Source organism: Leptodactylus fuscus, chromosome 6, assembly GCF_031893055.1.
Source record: "Leptodactylus fuscus isolate aLepFus1 chromosome 6, aLepFus1.hap2, whole genome shotgun sequence".
NCBI lineage: Eukaryota > Metazoa > Chordata > Amphibia > Anura > Leptodactylidae > Leptodactylus > Leptodactylus fuscus.
Genome location: NC_134270.1, coordinates 152,006,579 through 152,024,105, shown reverse-complemented (window position 1 = coordinate 152,024,105; position 17,527 = coordinate 152,006,579). Strand labels below are relative to the sequence as shown.

General features: G+C 43.1%; 2 protein-coding genes across 2 annotated transcripts in view; one reads left to right on the top strand and one right to left on the bottom strand.

Annotated features, from left to right (window-relative positions):
- Positions 1-2,860: 2,860 nt before the first annotated feature.
- EDEM2 (ER degradation enhancing alpha-mannosidase like protein 2) lies at positions 2,861-16,462 on the bottom strand. The gene is made up of 11 exons (XM_075277633.1): positions 16,273-16,462; positions 14,629-14,739; positions 13,585-13,624; positions 12,084-12,189; positions 11,208-11,333; positions 10,346-10,557; positions 9,641-9,782; positions 7,868-7,992; positions 6,796-6,940; positions 6,567-6,688; positions 2,861-3,841 (listed from the first exon to the last, which is right to left on the bottom strand). Exons 1-11 carry the CDS (start codon positions 16,377-16,379, stop codon positions 3,380-3,382), a joined length of 1,698 nt encoding a protein of 565 aa, XP_075133734.1. The 5' UTR covers positions 16,380-16,462; the 3' UTR covers positions 2,861-3,379.
- CPNE1 (copine 1) overlaps positions 16,215-17,527 on the top strand; it is a 340,171-nt gene continuing 338,858 nt past the window's right edge. Inside the window, exon 1 of the mRNA XM_075277651.1 lies at positions 16,215-16,220. The gene's annotated coding sequence lies outside the window, so the exon portion shown is untranslated. The remainder of the gene's footprint in view (positions 16,221-17,527) is intronic.

Here is a 17,527-nt window from a genome sequence, read left to right as displayed (position 1 = left end):
AACTTAATTGTGCTAATTATATCAACACAAATCTTGCCAAGAAGGGATCGGGGTCATTATCAAACAAAAGGTAAGCCTGGATATGGTCCTTGTACAGATTATATGAGTTAGGGTGAGAGTTGAGATTATAGGAGAGACAACGTTTAGCAGTGAATGGACAGCCTATGTTTCAATCATACATCAGACCCGCCCAACCTGGAAAATTACACTTCGGGAAAGATTTCCTCAAAATTTCTAAATCTTTCTCATGTGATCACTGATGTCATTCTCACTGGGACTGCATCCTAAATAGCTGCAATATTATTACTAAATAACACCCAAGAACAATGGAGAATCCTTAACAAGTATCAGGAAGAGCAGACAGGTGCAGACCTAAAAACAGCCAATGGTCGATACGCAGGAAGCTGACAGAATGCAGGACAAACATAGCTGTGAACCTTTAAAGCTCAGGGAAGACGTGGCTAATGGAGAAGACTCTTATACACACAGGCTGGCAAGAATTGGCTGTGGAAAGCTCATAGGTATGCATGGGGGGGAGGATGGACCACCGTAAGGACAGGTCCTGCTGCATCACCATCATTATCGCCAAGGGCCACACCATCCTTATGATTGTCTTTAAAGGGCCATTAGAAATTTTGTGACTGTATAAATGTATCTCTGCCATTGTCTTCCCAGCTACTCTGTCACCTGCACGATGGAATCATAGAGCAGGAGACAACATGGCTGGAAGAACATTAAAAGAGGTGCACAGCTGGGTGTCGCATCAGTGCTTTGCAGGAAGTAGTATGAAATTCCCTACACCTGGAGAGAGTAATGTGGCGAGGGGGCCTACGAGGCCATCTGGCTTAGATGCTCGGTTGCAAGACAACCACTATAGCTGATTGTTCTGTCTTTTGATGGAAGGTCTAGAGCAGGGGTAGGGAACGTACGGCTCTCCAGCTGTTGCAAAACTACAACTCCCAGCATGCATACTGGCTCTGCTGTTCTTGTAACTCCCAAGGAAGTAAGTGGAGCATGTTGGGAGTTGTAGTTTCACAGCAGCTGGAGAGCCAAAGGTTCCCTACCCCTGGTCTAGAGCCATAGAGTGCTGATGACCTTCTGACCGAAAACAGAATATTTGAGTAAAGCGGCTTAAGGGGTCCCTCATCATTAAAGGGGCATAAAATTTGGCCCCATGGGCCTTGTGTCTGATGCTTGTGACGTAGGAGATGGGGACAATATACCATCCCTTATAACAAAGACTGTTCATGCAAAACCAGCACCTTTACCCTGGAAGACGAGGTTATCTCTAAGCTCTGTTAGATGAAGGAAATGAACGGAATACAGACTAGGAGATGAAGAAACTTCTTTCAAAAATGGAAGATCTTTATTGGAGCACTTGACCAGATTGGAAATTTTACATCTCTTAACACATTTTCAGTATATACAATGCTATGGCTGCACAATTCAGCCGGAATAATCAATGTGATTTTGTTCACTCCGGTTATTTTTGGTTTGGTTATTACAATATTTGTGAGGTTCTACCTACCATTTCGTTTGGACTGAACACATCCAAATAAAAACTGCTATTACTATACTCAGAAGCCAGAATAATAAGTAGGGGTCCAGGGGAGGTGACAAAAATAAACAGTTTTTGGATTCGACACCTTTGAACTTACTCCTGCCATGCTTATTTTATTTACGCCAGTGCCACGACTCCAGCCACATGCACAGACTTTGGTATACCACCTACTTTCAGCTGCAAAACTGCAAATCCCATTACTATGGAAATCTTCACAGGTGCCTGTTTTTGCCCACTGGCTAGCAAAAGCCAATCAAATTGCGAGATTTGAGGAAATGATGAGTAAGACCAAGAGAAATCATAAGGTCTTTGTGAAAGTTTGGTCTCCCTGGTTAGAAAATCGTTAATACATCACGCAATAGATGTGGCGGTCCTTCCTGTTTGCGCCTATTACAATCTGGGGTATTATTTTATGGTCTGGTATAATGTAAACTGTGAAATTTTCGGTTTATCGCTACGATTTCCATTTCCCCCCTCCTTTCCCTCCCCTCTTCCTTTTGTCTCTCCCTCTTGTCTCTTTCCTCCCTCCTTCTCTCTTCTTCTCTTTCTTCTTGTCGATATGTGTCTGTTGTTGTTCAAAAAAAAAAAAAAAAATTTTTTATAAATGTTTATTGAACTCCAGATTCCTTTGCTACTTGCTGCTTGGGATGTTGGTGTGAGCTGCGCCTCCACCCCTCCCCCCAGTTTGATTTCAATATTATTTGTTGTCATCTTTGCTCTTGTTCAATAAACTTTGAATTAAAAAGAAAAAAAATAAATAAACAGTTTTACTCACCTCTCCCAGGCTCCGCTGCAGATCCCTGTTCTGTTTGTGCTTTGGAGACCATTGAGGCCTGAATTTTTATTTTACTGGAGTCACAGTAGAGCTGCTCTAAGACTTGAGAACTAGAGTCATTGCTGCTTCTCTAGAATCCCTCCAGGATCTTTCACACAGTGTCGTCACGGTTAAGCAGTTCATTGTCCCTGAATGTGACAACTGTGAAGGGTAGGACAGGATAAAGGCTGGAGGAGTAGAAAGGGCCAAACCACGTGACTGAGGGGCTAAGCAAACCCACCAACATGGTCATTAGAGATGAGCGAGTAGTATTCGATCGAGTAGGTATTCGATCGAATACTACGGTATTCGAAATACTCTTACTCGGTCGAATACCACGCGGTAAACGTATTCAACCAAGCACGAGTATTTCGAATACCGTAGTATTCGATCAAATACCTACTTGATCGAATACTACTCGCTCATCTCTAATGGTCATCAATATCGAAAAATGCATTCTGAATTAGAAGACCGTATATATAGGAATCAACTAAGACTTAGAAGGATTCCTGGTTACTTTCGGTGATGATGGGAAGTCTCCATATTGGACAAAAGGAATTGCTTGAATACTCAAAATGTGAGGACCCCAAAATACAAATACTAAAATAAATGGTTAGGTTGTACTGAATGTAACAAGACGAGACACATAGCAGATAGTGGCAGGTTCTCTGTACGGTGCTGTAACACAATGAAGTGTAAACAATTTATTCAGAATTTACAAAGATATTACAAATTTCAAAAGCCAAATGGAATTGGAGACTGGGATTTATGCATTTGGAAAAATTTACTGTTTGCTGTAAAAACTACAACAATATTGCAAATCCTGACTGTCTCAAGCGCTCTAACCAATGTTTGATGTCTCTCGTGTTCTATGTCAGATGCTTACTGAATTGCTTCACATCCATTCTTACAGATGATTGGTATTATATTGCTGTCTGATGCCAAAATATCATTTCATGTAAATATTTACATTAAAAATTTACAACAAGATCCAGTTTATAGAATTACTCCAAAAAAACCTGTCCCAAAATGGACAGTTTGGAGCTAAAGGGTTGGCTGGGACAATGGAGCGGAGACGGTCGCTTGGTGTTCGTCCTGTTCTGAATTCTGTTAGTAAACATATCCTGTTGCTTTGGATCCTCAGATTTATCCTTCCAGAATTTCTCAGTCTTTGGCTTGACAGAGAAGAATTGTCTGACCAGATCTTCTACCTCCCACTTCTCTGTATTATCCTGCTTGCAGCAATGTAGCGCTGCCGGGTCGATAGGGTGGGCTTCTGTATTAAACACATACCCACCGGCACCCAACACACATTCCCCATAGGGAGTCACTACTAAGTCAAACTCCGAACCATCATTGTGGATGAAGTTGTCCGGATCGAAGAGCAGATAGAGATATTTTATCGTCTCTGCTAGAAAGAAAGACTCCATTCGATTGTCTAATTTATGATCTCGGACATCTTTGATCTAGGGATAAAGAAAGAGATAAAGATGACAATAATGATAAAGATATTATATTACTATTCTTATTTCTACTACTATTATTATTATACAAAATAACAACAAAAAGTAACAGTAATAATATACAAACTAAGAAATAAAAAATACAAGATAAAAATAATTTAACACATAATAAAAATAAAGCAATAAATAGTAATAAAAAACCCTATTAACCATATCTAACAACAATAATAAATAGGTCTAAATAATATTAATTATAACAATAAAAATAATATAAAAAAAATAAATAAAAAATAATAATTAATAATAATAATAAGTAGAATTAACAATACCAGTAAGGTAAAACAACAAGGTAAAGCTGGCCACAGAAATAAAAAGGCCAGTCTCCCTATAGCGAGCCCCCTAACCAGCGCTATTATCGTTTTCACTACTAACATGCAAATGGAGGTTGCAACAATGGGAATCCATATGATGGCTGAATAAGGCTGGGTTCACACCTGCGCCTGCTCTTCATTGAGGGAACTCTGTTCTTCATTCTGCTTGAAAGTGAGGAGTAGAAAACGCTGCAAACAGGACTTTTCTCTCCGCATTTTTCGCCCTTTTCAAGCAGAAACCACAGGTAAATGCTTTTTTTAAGCAGATTAGGTTTCCATTCGGGGAACCGCAAGTGAACCCCCGAACGGAAACCCAAACCCAGGTGTAAACCTAACATAAGTTGGATAAATGCTTTGATAATATGATTGATTAGTTACAATTAAGAAAACTATAGAGCAATTTCCATACTTGTTATCCATTAGATGAGGTAGGCAACATTCAGCACTTCAGCTGTTATGGAACTACAAGTCCCAGCATCCCTACGTGCTTTGCTATTTGTGGGATAGCCCATGGAAGTGAATGGATCATGCTGAGGATGTAATTTCACAGTAGCCAGAGTGACGAAGGACGATGATCCCTGCATTAGGGTGAATTTAAGGCAGGACAGGGCAGAAGATCCTCCAAAGGGAATGGTCTATATACCAGGAATAGGGAACCTTTGGCTCTCCAGCTGCTGTGAAACTACAACTCCCAACATGCTCCATTCACTTCTATGGGAGTAACAAGAACAGCAGAGCAAGTATGCATGCTGGGAGTTGTAGTTTTACTACAGCTGGAGAGCCGTACGTTCCCTACCACTGGTCTATACTTAGGTTAGGTTATTGATTGGAGATTGATTGGGGCCAAGCGCTGATCACCAAATGATAGCAGAGTGTATGTACCGGGAAACAAATAGCTCCACCCACAGTGCAGTGGCCGGGCAGCGTTATCTCAGCTCAGCTCCAATTCAACTAATGGGAACTGAGACACAATAGCACAACACAGCCAATGCATACTATATGGAGCCATCTGCTTCTGGGGCTAGCACAAGCGGTTCGATACAGGGTTTGGCTTTCCAACCCTAGGTTATACACTCACCGGCCACTTTATTAGGTACACCATGCTAGTAACGGGTTGGACCCCCTTTTGCCTTCAGAACTGCCTCAATTCTTCGTGGCATAGATTCAACAAGGTGCTGGAAGCATTCCTCAGAGATTTTGGTCCATATTGACATGATGGCATCACACAGTTGCCGCAGATTTGTCGGCTGCACATCCATGATGCGAATCTCCCGTTCCACCACATCCCAAAGATGCTCTATTGGATTGAGATCTGGTGACTGTGGAGGCCATTGGAGTACAGTGAACTCATTGTCATGTTCAAGAAACCAGTCTGAGATGATTCCAGCTTTATGACATGGCATTGCATTATCCTGCTGAAAGTAGCCATCAGATGTTGGGTACATTGTGGTCATAAAGGGATGGACATGGTCAGCAACAATACTCAGGTAGGCTTTGGCGTTGCAACGATGCTCAATTGGTACCAAGGGGCCCAAAGAGTGCCAAGAAAATATTCCCCACACCATGACACCACCACCACCAGCCTGAACCGTTGATACAAGGCAGGATGGATCCATGCTTTCATGTTGTTGACGCCAAATTCTGACCCTACCATCCGAATGTCGCAGCAGAAATCGAGACTCATCAGACCAGGCAATGTTTTTCCAATCTTCAATTGTCCAATTTCGATGAGCTTGTGCAAATTGTAGCCTCAGTTTCCTGTTCTTAGCTGAAAGGAGTGGCACCCGGTGTGGTCTTCTGCTGCTGTAGCCCATCTGTAGCCTCAAAGTTCGACGTACTGTGCGTTCAGAGATGCTCTTCTGGCTACCTTGGTTGTAACGGGTGGCTATTTGAGTCACTGTTGCCTTTCTATCAGCTCGAACCAGTCTGGCCATTCTCCTCTGACCTCTGGCATCAACAACGCATTTCCGCCCACAGAACTGCCGCTCACTGGATGTTTTTTCTTTTTCGGACCATTCTCTGTAAACCCTAGAGATGGTTGTGCGTGAAAATCCCAGTAGATCAGCAGTTTCTGAAATACTCAGACCAGCCCTTCTGGCACCAACAACCATGCCACGTTCAAAGGCACTCAAATCACCTTTCTTCCCCATACTGATGCTCGGTTTGAACTGCAGGAGATTGTCTTGACCATGTCTACATGCCTAAATGCACTGAGTTGCCGCCATGTGATTGGCTGATTAGAAATTAAGTGTTAACGAGCAGTTGGACAGGTGTACCTAATAAAGTGGCCAGTGAGTGTATGTGGTATATACACACACACACACACACACACACACAGATATGTGGCAATAACGTACGGTTGCAAAGCCACAATCCACTTTACTTATTTTCTCTATGGATTCTATGGCGTCTCTCCCCAGTTCCAGCAGTGTTGGGTCCTTGGTGGCTTTGTACAGATACATTGCACTCTCAATCAGCTCTGGAAGACAACACAAACAAGGATCATGATAAAATGGATGACCGAAAAAGAAAAAAGAAATGTTTTTTAGAAATGACATCTATCAAGATAAATCTGGGCTAACGTACCGGGCCGAAGTGGGTAGCCCTCTCTTTTGTCCACAGTAAATCCTTGAGGAATATTGTAAAATTCTGGCAATCCACCAAACTGTTTCCAGACTGTGTAATAATTGAGAAACGTTCTCATGGCATTTCCAACATCTCCTATCAAGCTCTATAGGACACAGATCATGACATTAGAAAGCAGAAGTACAAATCCACTTACTGACCATGACAATCCCACTAAGAGGTGAACAGAATTTCCACTCCTGACAGGCCATTGCTGTCTTCCGGCTGAAGTCCCGGCCGCACGTGATGTCACTACCTGTGATGTCCTGAGGCCGGGGAATGGCCCTGGTGGTCATGTGACCATCCCTTCAACGGGAGAGATCTGGAACGTCACAGTCAGTGAGGAGTTTTACATCTAGAACCCCCCCCCCCTCCGAGTAGAAGGAACGGACTGCGCACCTGGGCACCGGGGATAGGCGAGGGCAATATTGTTTTTCACCTCCCACTATTTTTTAATTTTCAATTTTCCTGTCAACTTTTGATTTTCTGCCAATATTTACATTGTTAATACATTTTGCAATTTACTTTATTAACAGATTTTGGCTCCTGCTGAAACTTATCATACACCAACCCTTCTTTTTCCTGACATCTGCTACTGGGGAAGATGTTGGAAGACTTCCCATACATTAGATAGACGATCTCTACCAAAATCCTTGTGTTTAGCTGATATTTATCAAAACGCATGGCTACCTTTCAAACAACCATGCACACGGTGACTGTCTCCGCTTCCCTAAGATGGTCGCGAGTTCAAGAGACCGCCAAACACGACATTTCCATAACTCCCATAGAGGTTAATAGGAGTTGAGCAGACTTCTCTTTACCTCTATGAGGGTTACAAAAACAGGGCACATACAACAAGCACGTTTTCATGTTTCCATAACCCCATTTGTGGTCCAGAGAAGGAGCCACATATTCCCATCTGATGGTTGGCTAAATGGGAATACTCCATATTAAATACAGCGTAATGTTCTTTTACCTCTCCACAACATTCTGATCGTTTTCATTAGTTTAGATGGATGAAAGCCGATCTTACCTGTAATCCAGGCCAAAAGGCTTCCAGGGACTGAAATATTGGCATAGAGACTGTGCCTTTGTACATTTGCACCCAGACGTACCAGTCGTCATACTTGGTATAGTTCTGAATAGCCTTGTTGTAATCTAAAGAGATGGAAGATGGGATCATAATACCAGGGACTCCGATATAACTAGAACCTTGGGGTTGTACCGACACAAAACTTTGGCCTTGTAAAAGAAGGCTATGACAATTATGTGTATGGGCGCACACCAAATTTCAGGTTTTAGAGGAAGAAAATAGGGGAAAAAAAATTTTGAAGCAAAAAAATGGTAAAATATTTAATATATGGAAGTTGTAGTTTTGCAACAGCTGCAAGGCCACATTGTATTCTAGGGAAAGGAGGCGATTTAGAACTCTTATTTATTTCATTTTTTTTATTATATATTTTTAAAGCTTTTTTTTTTTCTTTAACTATTTTATTAGTTCCTAGGGGGCCTGAACCAGCAGTCATTTGATTGCAAGTGCCATAGACGGCAATACAACTGTCTATGGGACATTCTGTATATTACTATCACGGCTGGTCATACATCCAGCCGCAATAGTAATATAGCAACGACAGGCCTGGGAGCCTTCATTAGGCTCCCGGCTGTCACCCGAACAGGTCGGCTCCTGCGATATCCCCATGAAGGAGCCGGCCTGCAACTTTACAGGTATGGGGCCGGTGGGGACACTTTTGGGGGGGAGAAGGGGCCGCCAATACAGACCCGGCTTCCACTGTAATAGGCGGATGCTGGGGAGGGTTAGACGCCGGCACATGTGCCGGGGCCTGAGACATCGCTATTGCGGGGAGGGATGGAGGAGCGGAACAACAGCATCACTCCTGCTGCTGCTGGCTTCATGCAGGGCAGGAGTATAGCGATGTCTCAGGCGCCGGCACATGTGCCGGCATCTAACCCTCCCCGGCATCCGCCTTCCTATTACAGCGGATTCCGGGTCTGTATTGTGGCCACATTCAGACTATAAGACGCACCCTTCTTTTCCCCCCAAATTTGGGGGGAAAAAAGTGCTTCTTATAGTCCGAAAAATACGGTAAGTTGAATTTCAACGAGACAAATGGCAGATCCTTTGCTCCAGCTAAATAAAATCTGCAGACAGAGGTGTTGAACTTTGGATGACCTCTGCCCCACCCCATAGAGATAAACAGCAAGCGTATCATTCAGCTGACAACTTTCAGGATCACAGAAACTAACACTGTATTCGATAAATCCTACTCTAGGACTAGACTCACTATGTACCCTTATTGATGTCGCTTTGTAACTTAGGGTGCATTCACACTTCGGATACGCTGATTCTGAACGTTAAAACATGTTCAGAATCAGCGCATATAAAGCAGATCCCATTCATTTCAATGGGAGCCGGAATACGAGCCCTCCCCATTGAAATGAATGGGCTGCTTTTTTCTCTACGAGCGCTCCCATTGAAGTGAATGGGAAGTGTTTCGAAGCGCTCACGTGTACGGCTCGGAATGAGCCGAGCGCTTACACCGTGTGAAGGGGCCCTTATACTATGTAATCCCTGTCGTTGGTGTATACTTTTATCTTGCACTAAGATTATTTTGATCCCTTATTGCTATATGTTAGTTAAATAAAATCTAATAAATATACCGTATGCATATTTTATATGAAAAATTATATATTATATATATCTGTCTATATTACAAAAATGAATTCTTGTAGATAGATAGATATTTTTATTTATATAAAGATAGCGGTAACTCTCCCTTCTGCTCACCCAGAAACATAGACATCATCTCCTCATCCTGAAGAAGAATGGCTCCTTTAACAAGATATTCAAAATACGAGTCAACGCCAGCTCCAATCCCGGCATCCTGGGCCACCCATTTAGATGTCATTACATCTATGTGATTTCCTACCTGCAAGAAAAACACAAAATAAAAACACACACATACGCAAATAAAAAGATTTGCCAATGCTCAATTGAACTCTTCCTTTTTCAGCTTCTAGCTGGTGCAACAATTCCATGTGATCAGTAGCCAGTCAAGGCTACTGTGTTGGTTTTATACACTGGTAATGCCAATCTGAACCAGATAATAATTCATTCCCATACAGAGGTCAGTATAAGTGGCTTCAAGTAGAAAGTCACGTGCTGCTGTGATGTTTTGTTTGCTGGCTGAACTGCTCACAGGGAGGGGTAGTGAGATTGTAAACGAAACGTCACAGCTGTGGTCACATGATCTAAAAATAAATATTGGTGAATATAAACAAGAGATATACTAAGAAGTTTTTTTCGTATTGATGCAACCTGTTATTTGGATCATAATTTTAAAAACTGGATAACCCTTTGATAGCAAGTTTACGGCGATGCATCTGTCTACTACATGAAACGGTTACCAAACATGTTGTGTCTTTGCAATAAAAAGGTATGCAAGATATTGGTAATGTGTCTTATTACAGAAATAAAGCCATGTCTTCTCACCAGACCAATTTCAGACCGACTCTCCCATAATCCTTTGAGGGCGCGTCTTGCTACTCTTTCAAATTCGGGATCTCCTGTTAAGCGGCTCAGTGTTGCAAATTCAATGATGTAGGTTCCAATACCGGCCGTGCATGTCACTGGAGTCTCTGTAGGGTTAACACCTTTGAGAAGATTGACTGTACCATACGGCATCCCAGTCTGTGTATCGAAAGCTGTAAAGAAAAAAAAAATTGACACTTCAAGTTTTACATACAATGTAGGGTGCGATTAAAGGTGTTATCCAGGCTTTATGATTGATGACCTATCCTCAGCACAGGGGCCGATCAGCTGCAGTGTTCAGGTGAGTGCTGCAGCCTCTTCAGAACTTACCACACACAATTGCGTACACTTGTACAGCCGCTCTGCTTGGTATCGCAGCTCAGCCCATTCGCTTCTGCTGCTGCTTCAAACCGCTACCCCATGGGGGTCCTGGGTATCAGACCCCCAGGATAGGTCATCAACTATCAAGTCCTGGAAACCAGACCCCAAATCATGTTTTTATACTGATATCCTATACAAATGATAGGACCCCGCACAGATCAGCTGTTGCAGCAGGTGCCAGAAGCTACTAGTGGACAAGGCTGCTTCGCCACTTCTTTTACTAGAATAGAAGCAGTGCTGCCTGTCCACTAGCAGCTTCCGACACCCAAAGGCTACTGCAACAGTTGATCGGTGCAGGGTCCAGGTGTCAGACCCCAACAGATCACATACTGTGGATAGGAAATCAGTATGAAAACTTGACAAAGGGGTCGGAAAACCTCTTTAAAGCAAAGAGATGAGACAACCCCTTTAAGTAAGTTGCTAAATACCAGCCCTTATTTACCTGGCAGAAGTTTCCTGGCTGCATCTTCTGCCATACGAAGTAACGGACCAGAACATGGCCAACCAGGTTCCAGCTCTAGACCAGCTCTCTTTGATAGGAGGTGAGCAGAAAGTAGCCCCCCTACCACTGAAATGAAAGGGATCTAAATTTAGTTATGAAAAATATGGTACACAAAATTGCATTACATAATGTGGAAAAAGATCACTCCACACAGAGAACTTAATGATCCTGAAGTCTTTCTTTTCTTCTTAGTTGCTATGACTCCTAGTATCTCTTCTATCTGCCATAAGCTTGTGTGTTCTTTGTTGAATATATTACTGTATTATCCAAAAGATAATGCCCATTTTCCCTTTGGGTGACCCATAGGGGGCGACCAGAATTTGACTACACTCACACAATAGGGTCCAGCACCCAGAGTGCACACTCGAGGGGAATCTGATTTTAAGGATCTCTCATAGACTTGAACTCCGTGAACTCGGCCCCCAAAAAATGACAGACTCTACTTTTTCTCGGATCATTCACATAGACCAGTGATTCCCAAAGTGGTCCAGGTGGACCCCCAGGGGTCCATGGGAGACACGACGGGACCATCATCACATTTTTTGATGAGTTTTGGGAATATGGTAGAAATGTAGGAGCAGGGGGTCCACCGAAACCAGGAAAAATTTTGAAAGTTGTCTACAAGAAAAAAAAAATTTGGGAACCTCTGACAGACTGTTAAAACAACATTTGTGTAAATAGATTCAAGAAAAGTCCATGGGACCATGTGCTGCCTTTAAATCAACGTCCAACTCATCGCTGTTGTGTGAACATGTCCTTAGTTGTTTTCACTATTCAGGTAATAAATAATAAAATAAAAATATATAAAAAATTAACCTCGGATATTGGTCTCAAATACTGAAGCGTTGACATCGATATCAAAATCCACAGTGTCCTGTAGTACGTTCACTACTCGCTGGAACTCGGAGATATTCCCAATAATCTGTAAAGAACAAATCACAGATGATTCATTAATACGTTTTACCTTATCTACAAGATTGTAATAACTACACACAACAGCAACGCAATCAGATCTATCAATATGGAGATATCTCCTCTATCCTATACCCCTATATATTACAGAGCTCAGATTTTCTCCTCTATCATATAACCTATATATCACAGAGCTCAGCTTCTCTCCTCTGTCATATAACCCTATATATCACACAGCTCAGCTTCTCTCCTCTATCATATAACCTATATATCACAGAGCTCAGCTTCTCTCCTCTATCATATAACCCTATATATCACAGAGCTCAGCTTCTCTCCTTTATCATATAACCCTATATATCGCAGAGCTCAGCTTCTCTCCTCTATCATATAACCCTATATATCACACAGCTCAGCTTCTCTCCTCTATGATATAACCCTATATATCACACAGCTCAGCTTCTCTCCTCTATCATATAACCCTATATATCACACATCTCAGCTTCTCTCCTCTATCATATAACCCTATATATCGCAGAGCTCAGCTTCTCTCCTCTATCATATAACCCTATATATCATAGAGCTCAGCTTCTCTCCTCTATCATATAACCTATATATTACAGAGTTCAGCTTCTCCCCCTCTATCATATAACCCTATATATCACAGAGCTCAGGTTCGCTCCTCTATCATATAACCCTATATATCACAGAGCTCAGCTTCTCTCCTCTATCATATAACCCTACATATCACAGAGCTCAGCTTCTCTCCTCTATAATATAACCCTATATACCACAGTGCTCAGCTTCTCTCCTCTATCATATAACCCTATACATCACAGATCTCAGCTTCTCTCCTCTATCCTATAACCCTATATATCACAGATCTCAGCTTCTATCCCTCTATCATATAACCCTATATATCACAGAGCTCAGCTTCTCTCCTCTATCATATAACCCTACATATCACAGAGTTCAGCTTCTCTCCTTTATCATATAACCTTAAATACCACAGAGCTCAGCTTCTCTCCCTCTATCATATAACCCTATATATCACAGTGCTCAGCTTCTCTCCTCTATCATATAACCCTATATATCACACAGCTCAGCTTCTCTCCTCTATCATATAACCCTATATATCACACAGCTCAGCTTCTCTCCTCTACCATATAACCCTATACATCACAGATCTCAGCTTCTCTCCATTTATCATATAATCCTATATATCACACAGCTCAGCTTCTCTACCTCTAGCACATTCTGCTCTCAAACAGAACAGCAGAAATCACCTGACAGGTTTACTTGCACCATACTCACTATATTATATTTATGGGAAAATTCAATCAGGATGAACTCAATAGGTGCAATAATACTGGTTTAGGTTATGGGGGTGCTGCAGTTCAATACCCACCAACAATGTGTCCAAGGCATCAATTAATGTCAAAGAAAAACTGCAATAAAAGAGAATACAGTAAATACATAAAGTGACTGATAATTACTAAAAACAGCACAAGGATACTTGAGTATATATGGAGTAGTTATTAAAGGTGTCTGTCAGGTAAAAAATACCTCCAAAACCAATAACAGTGTATTAAAGGGGTCTTCCATTGGAGCAGAAATATACCATTACAATGAAAAGATCTGGCATCTAATACATTCATTGATGGGCCAATCCTGCCAAAACCTGAGGGTTCAGCTGACAGTCTAATATATAGCCTTGCAGCGCTAGAGCTCTGGGTTCAAATCCTGCCAGAGACAACATCTGCAAGGAGTTTATATATTCTCCCTGCGTTTGCATGAATTTCCTCCCATACTACAAAGACATACTGATAGGGAAAAATGTACATTGTGAGCCCTATATGGGGCTCACAATCTACAAAAAAAAAAACAAACCAACCTACAGCATATAAACGAATATAGGAAGGTGTTTTTTTTTTTTTGTTTTTTTTATAAAGCAGTTATCCACTTTCTACAATCGATGGCCTATCCTGAAGACAGGCCATCAATATTAGATCTGTGGGGGCGACATCCAAATCCCCCTCCCGGATCACCTGTACTGAGTCAGCGTTGGAGAGCTGTGCCGCTCACTCACCATGCACACTGTAGGGTTGTCCTATAGACTACACTTCCTGCTACAGTGAATGAGCAGGCTCTCCCACACACTGCCTTGGTACTGGTGATCTGCAGGGGTCTGAGATATTGGACCCCCAGATCTAATATTGATGGCCTATCTTGAGGCTAGATCATCAATCTTAGAAAATGGATAACCCTTTTAATGTAGGGAATGTTCAATTTCCCAATACAGCTGTACAACAGGGATGCTAAACGCCATCCTACACACACACCCATATATATATATATATATATATATATATATCTCAAATCATTAACATATGTTTATATCCAAATACATTTATGTAGAAAACAACAAGAAAAGAGTAATCGTTCCCCTCACCTCCCCCATGTGTCCTGTCCATCACATGTCAGGGGTCTCAGCTCATCATATGGGAACGCATTGTCCAGGTAGTTGTTGTATGCGTGATAAAACATGGACTTCACCCTATCCCTGGAAAGAAAGGTCCAAAGTAAATGGAAACAGATATAGAATAGAAATCTGACTGCTGAGGGTATAGCAGAGGTATGACACGGGATCACTGGTCCTGGTCCTGCCTAGCAAGATGGTCACCGGATAACATATCCTGGAAGAATGATAGTAGAAGTGACCCCAAAACTCTCTTCTATAGGAGTCAAAAAACGGACAACAGCTCAGCTCTCAATTTAATCTTATCCTGGACAGTGGTCGCCGTATCAGGGAAGACAGTAGTCAGAGAAGCCCTGTTCTGGAGAGATGGGTAGGAAAAGGACCTATAACACATTTATGGCACATCCTCTGGATATAAACATACTGTCTTAAGATATCTGCAGGGTTGAGTTGATATATTGGGGTCTGGTGACAGACTCCTTTTAGGCTAAGGCCCCAGGTTGCGGAAACGCAGCTTTTTTTTGTTGCAGCTTTTTTCGTTGCGGTTTTTTGAGCCAAAGCCAGGAGTGGATTGAGCAGAAGGGAGGAATATGAGAGCTTCCTATATCTTTCCCATTCTTGGCTTTGGCTCAAAAAAACGCAACAAAATCTGCAACAGAAAAAGCTGCGTTTCTGCAACGTAGGACCTTAGCCTTAAGGGGTATTCGCAACTTAGATATTTGTGTCATATCCAGAGGACATGGTTGGTGTCTCAGGAATCAAACAGTGTTTTCCCCTTGATAATTGCTGCATTCATTGCAGGAATCATCACCCGAGCCTTGGTAATCATATCTGACATCACATTACATTATATTACATTACTCCTGCTGCTTCCTATTTTTTATTTTGAGTATTAGTGTGGGGGCCACAAGAAGGGGCAATATGTATTCTGTGGGGGCCACAAGAGGGGCAATATGTGTACTGTGGGGGCCACACCCAGGGGAGACATTACTACCTGCAGGGCCAAATGCCAGGGGACATTATACTGCAGGGCCACACTAAGGGTGGCAGTATGTCTCGAGGCCACAATGAGGGTGATGTTATACTGAAGGGTCACGTTAAGGCTGTTGTTATACTGTGAAAGCTACACAGTGCCCACTGTCACACTTCAGGCTGCACAATCCCTACTGTCACATTCCAGGCTGCACAGCCCCTGCTGTCACACTCCAGGCTGCACAGCCCCTGCTGTCACACTCCAGGCTGCACAGCCCCTGCTGTCACACTCCAGGCTGCACAGCCCCTGCTGTCACACTCCAGGCTGCACAGCCCCTGCTGTCACACTCCAGGCTGCACAGCCCCTGCTGTCACACTCCAGGCTGCACAGCCCCTGCTGTCACACTCCAGGCTGCACAGCCCCTGCTGTCACACTCCAGGCTGCACAGCCCCTGCTGTCACACTCCAGGCTGCACAGCCCCTGCTGTCACACTCCAGGCTGCACAGTCCCTGCTGTCACACTCCTGGCTGCACAGTCCCTGCTGTCACACTCCAGGCTGCACAGTCCCTGCTGTCACACTCCTGGCTGTACAGTGTTCGCTGTCACACACCAGGCTGCTGTCCTCCAGTAGTCAGGGGTCTTACCTATACTTAGCCATGTCTTGCTGTGTGATCGGGCTGTGTCTGGCATTATGACCCGGGAGCACTGCAGTCAGCACCCCCACACACACGAGATAAACCACCCCGACCATCAGACACCAGAGCACTGACTGCCTGCTCCGAGCATCCTAACTCCGTTCCCGCCCACTTCCCGGGTCACGCAGACAGCGGCAGTGATTGGTCCATGTCAGCTCTACGCTACAAGTGATGACAGCTCACACACGGCCATCTTACTTTCTGGTGTGCCGTCACTACTAGGGGCGGGGCTTATACTACGCAGACTCAGAGCTGTGCAGGAACGACAGATGCTGAAGGACCTTTCCTGATCACATGATATAGACACGAATGTGGTCACGTGATATCCAAGGCTTTAGGCTATAGTACTTAGGAATTTGTCTAATAGATAGTAGATGTAGCTTATAGTGTGCAGTGTGAACATACCCCAACTAGTACATTTTTTTCTCTGTGTATATCCTTAGCCCCTGGACGTGGCCCCAACAGAGTGTGTGTGTATATTGCCCCCTCTTGTGACCCCCACACTATAATGCATCAAGATTCCGTTTAAAGGGATTGTCTCATCGAGGTAGATGCCAGAATGGAGAGGTTAAAGGAAGGTTGTCCCTGGTCTTGTGTAATTCCAGTAAATGGCGCTGTATAGGCACCACTGCAGGTCCACGTCAGACCAGATGGGTTAGGGTTGCATCCAGGAGAGCCATACTACTTAGTACTTGGACCACACAGTAACTGCACATGCTGGCGCATGGAGGATGTGTTAGCGGTGAGGGGAGCGTTGGACAAGGAGCCTACTGCATCCGCACCACATCCTTAACCACATTAACTGTCTCCCCAAGACCACCCCTCATGACACCATCAGCCGGTATTTCCAGGGAAAGTTTTATCTGGCTACACATTTCCTGCCTAGTACACCAGAGTGCAACATAAACTACCACAGGATGATAGTCAAGCAGCGGGTGCGTTACTTATATCGAGGTACTCAGCTACTTTTAGTAAAGGTCCATTAACCTCAGCCTGTCATCTTCTGAACTGAGCAGTCGCTGAACGTGTCCAGTATTTACATATGTTATGATACGCATCTAATACCAAACAATCCCATGTAAGGGAAAATACGTACCAAAATATCTGGACCGTGTATTACCCACATTTCAAAAACTGAATTTGATCTCGAGTTTGGGGCTCCTTATAACATAGTGATTTATGACACTAGGGGATAGTATAGGAC

What these genes read in the sequence shown, in the direction of transcription:
- EDEM2 (XM_075277633.1), bottom strand. Translation starts at nt 16,379, where the DNA reads ATGGTCGGGGTGGTTTATCTCGTGTGTGTGGGGGTGCTGACTGCAGTG. An exon ending in AGCCAGGAAACTTCTGCCAG is followed by an intron (nt 10,558 to 11,207) that starts GTAAATAAGGGC and finishes TTTTCTTTACAG; the next exon opens with CTTTCGATACACAGACTGGG. An exon ending in GATGATGTCTATGTTTCTGG is followed by an intron (nt 7,993 to 9,640) that starts GTGAGCAGAAGG and finishes CCATCTCTTTAG; the next exon opens with ATTACAACAAGGCTATTCAG.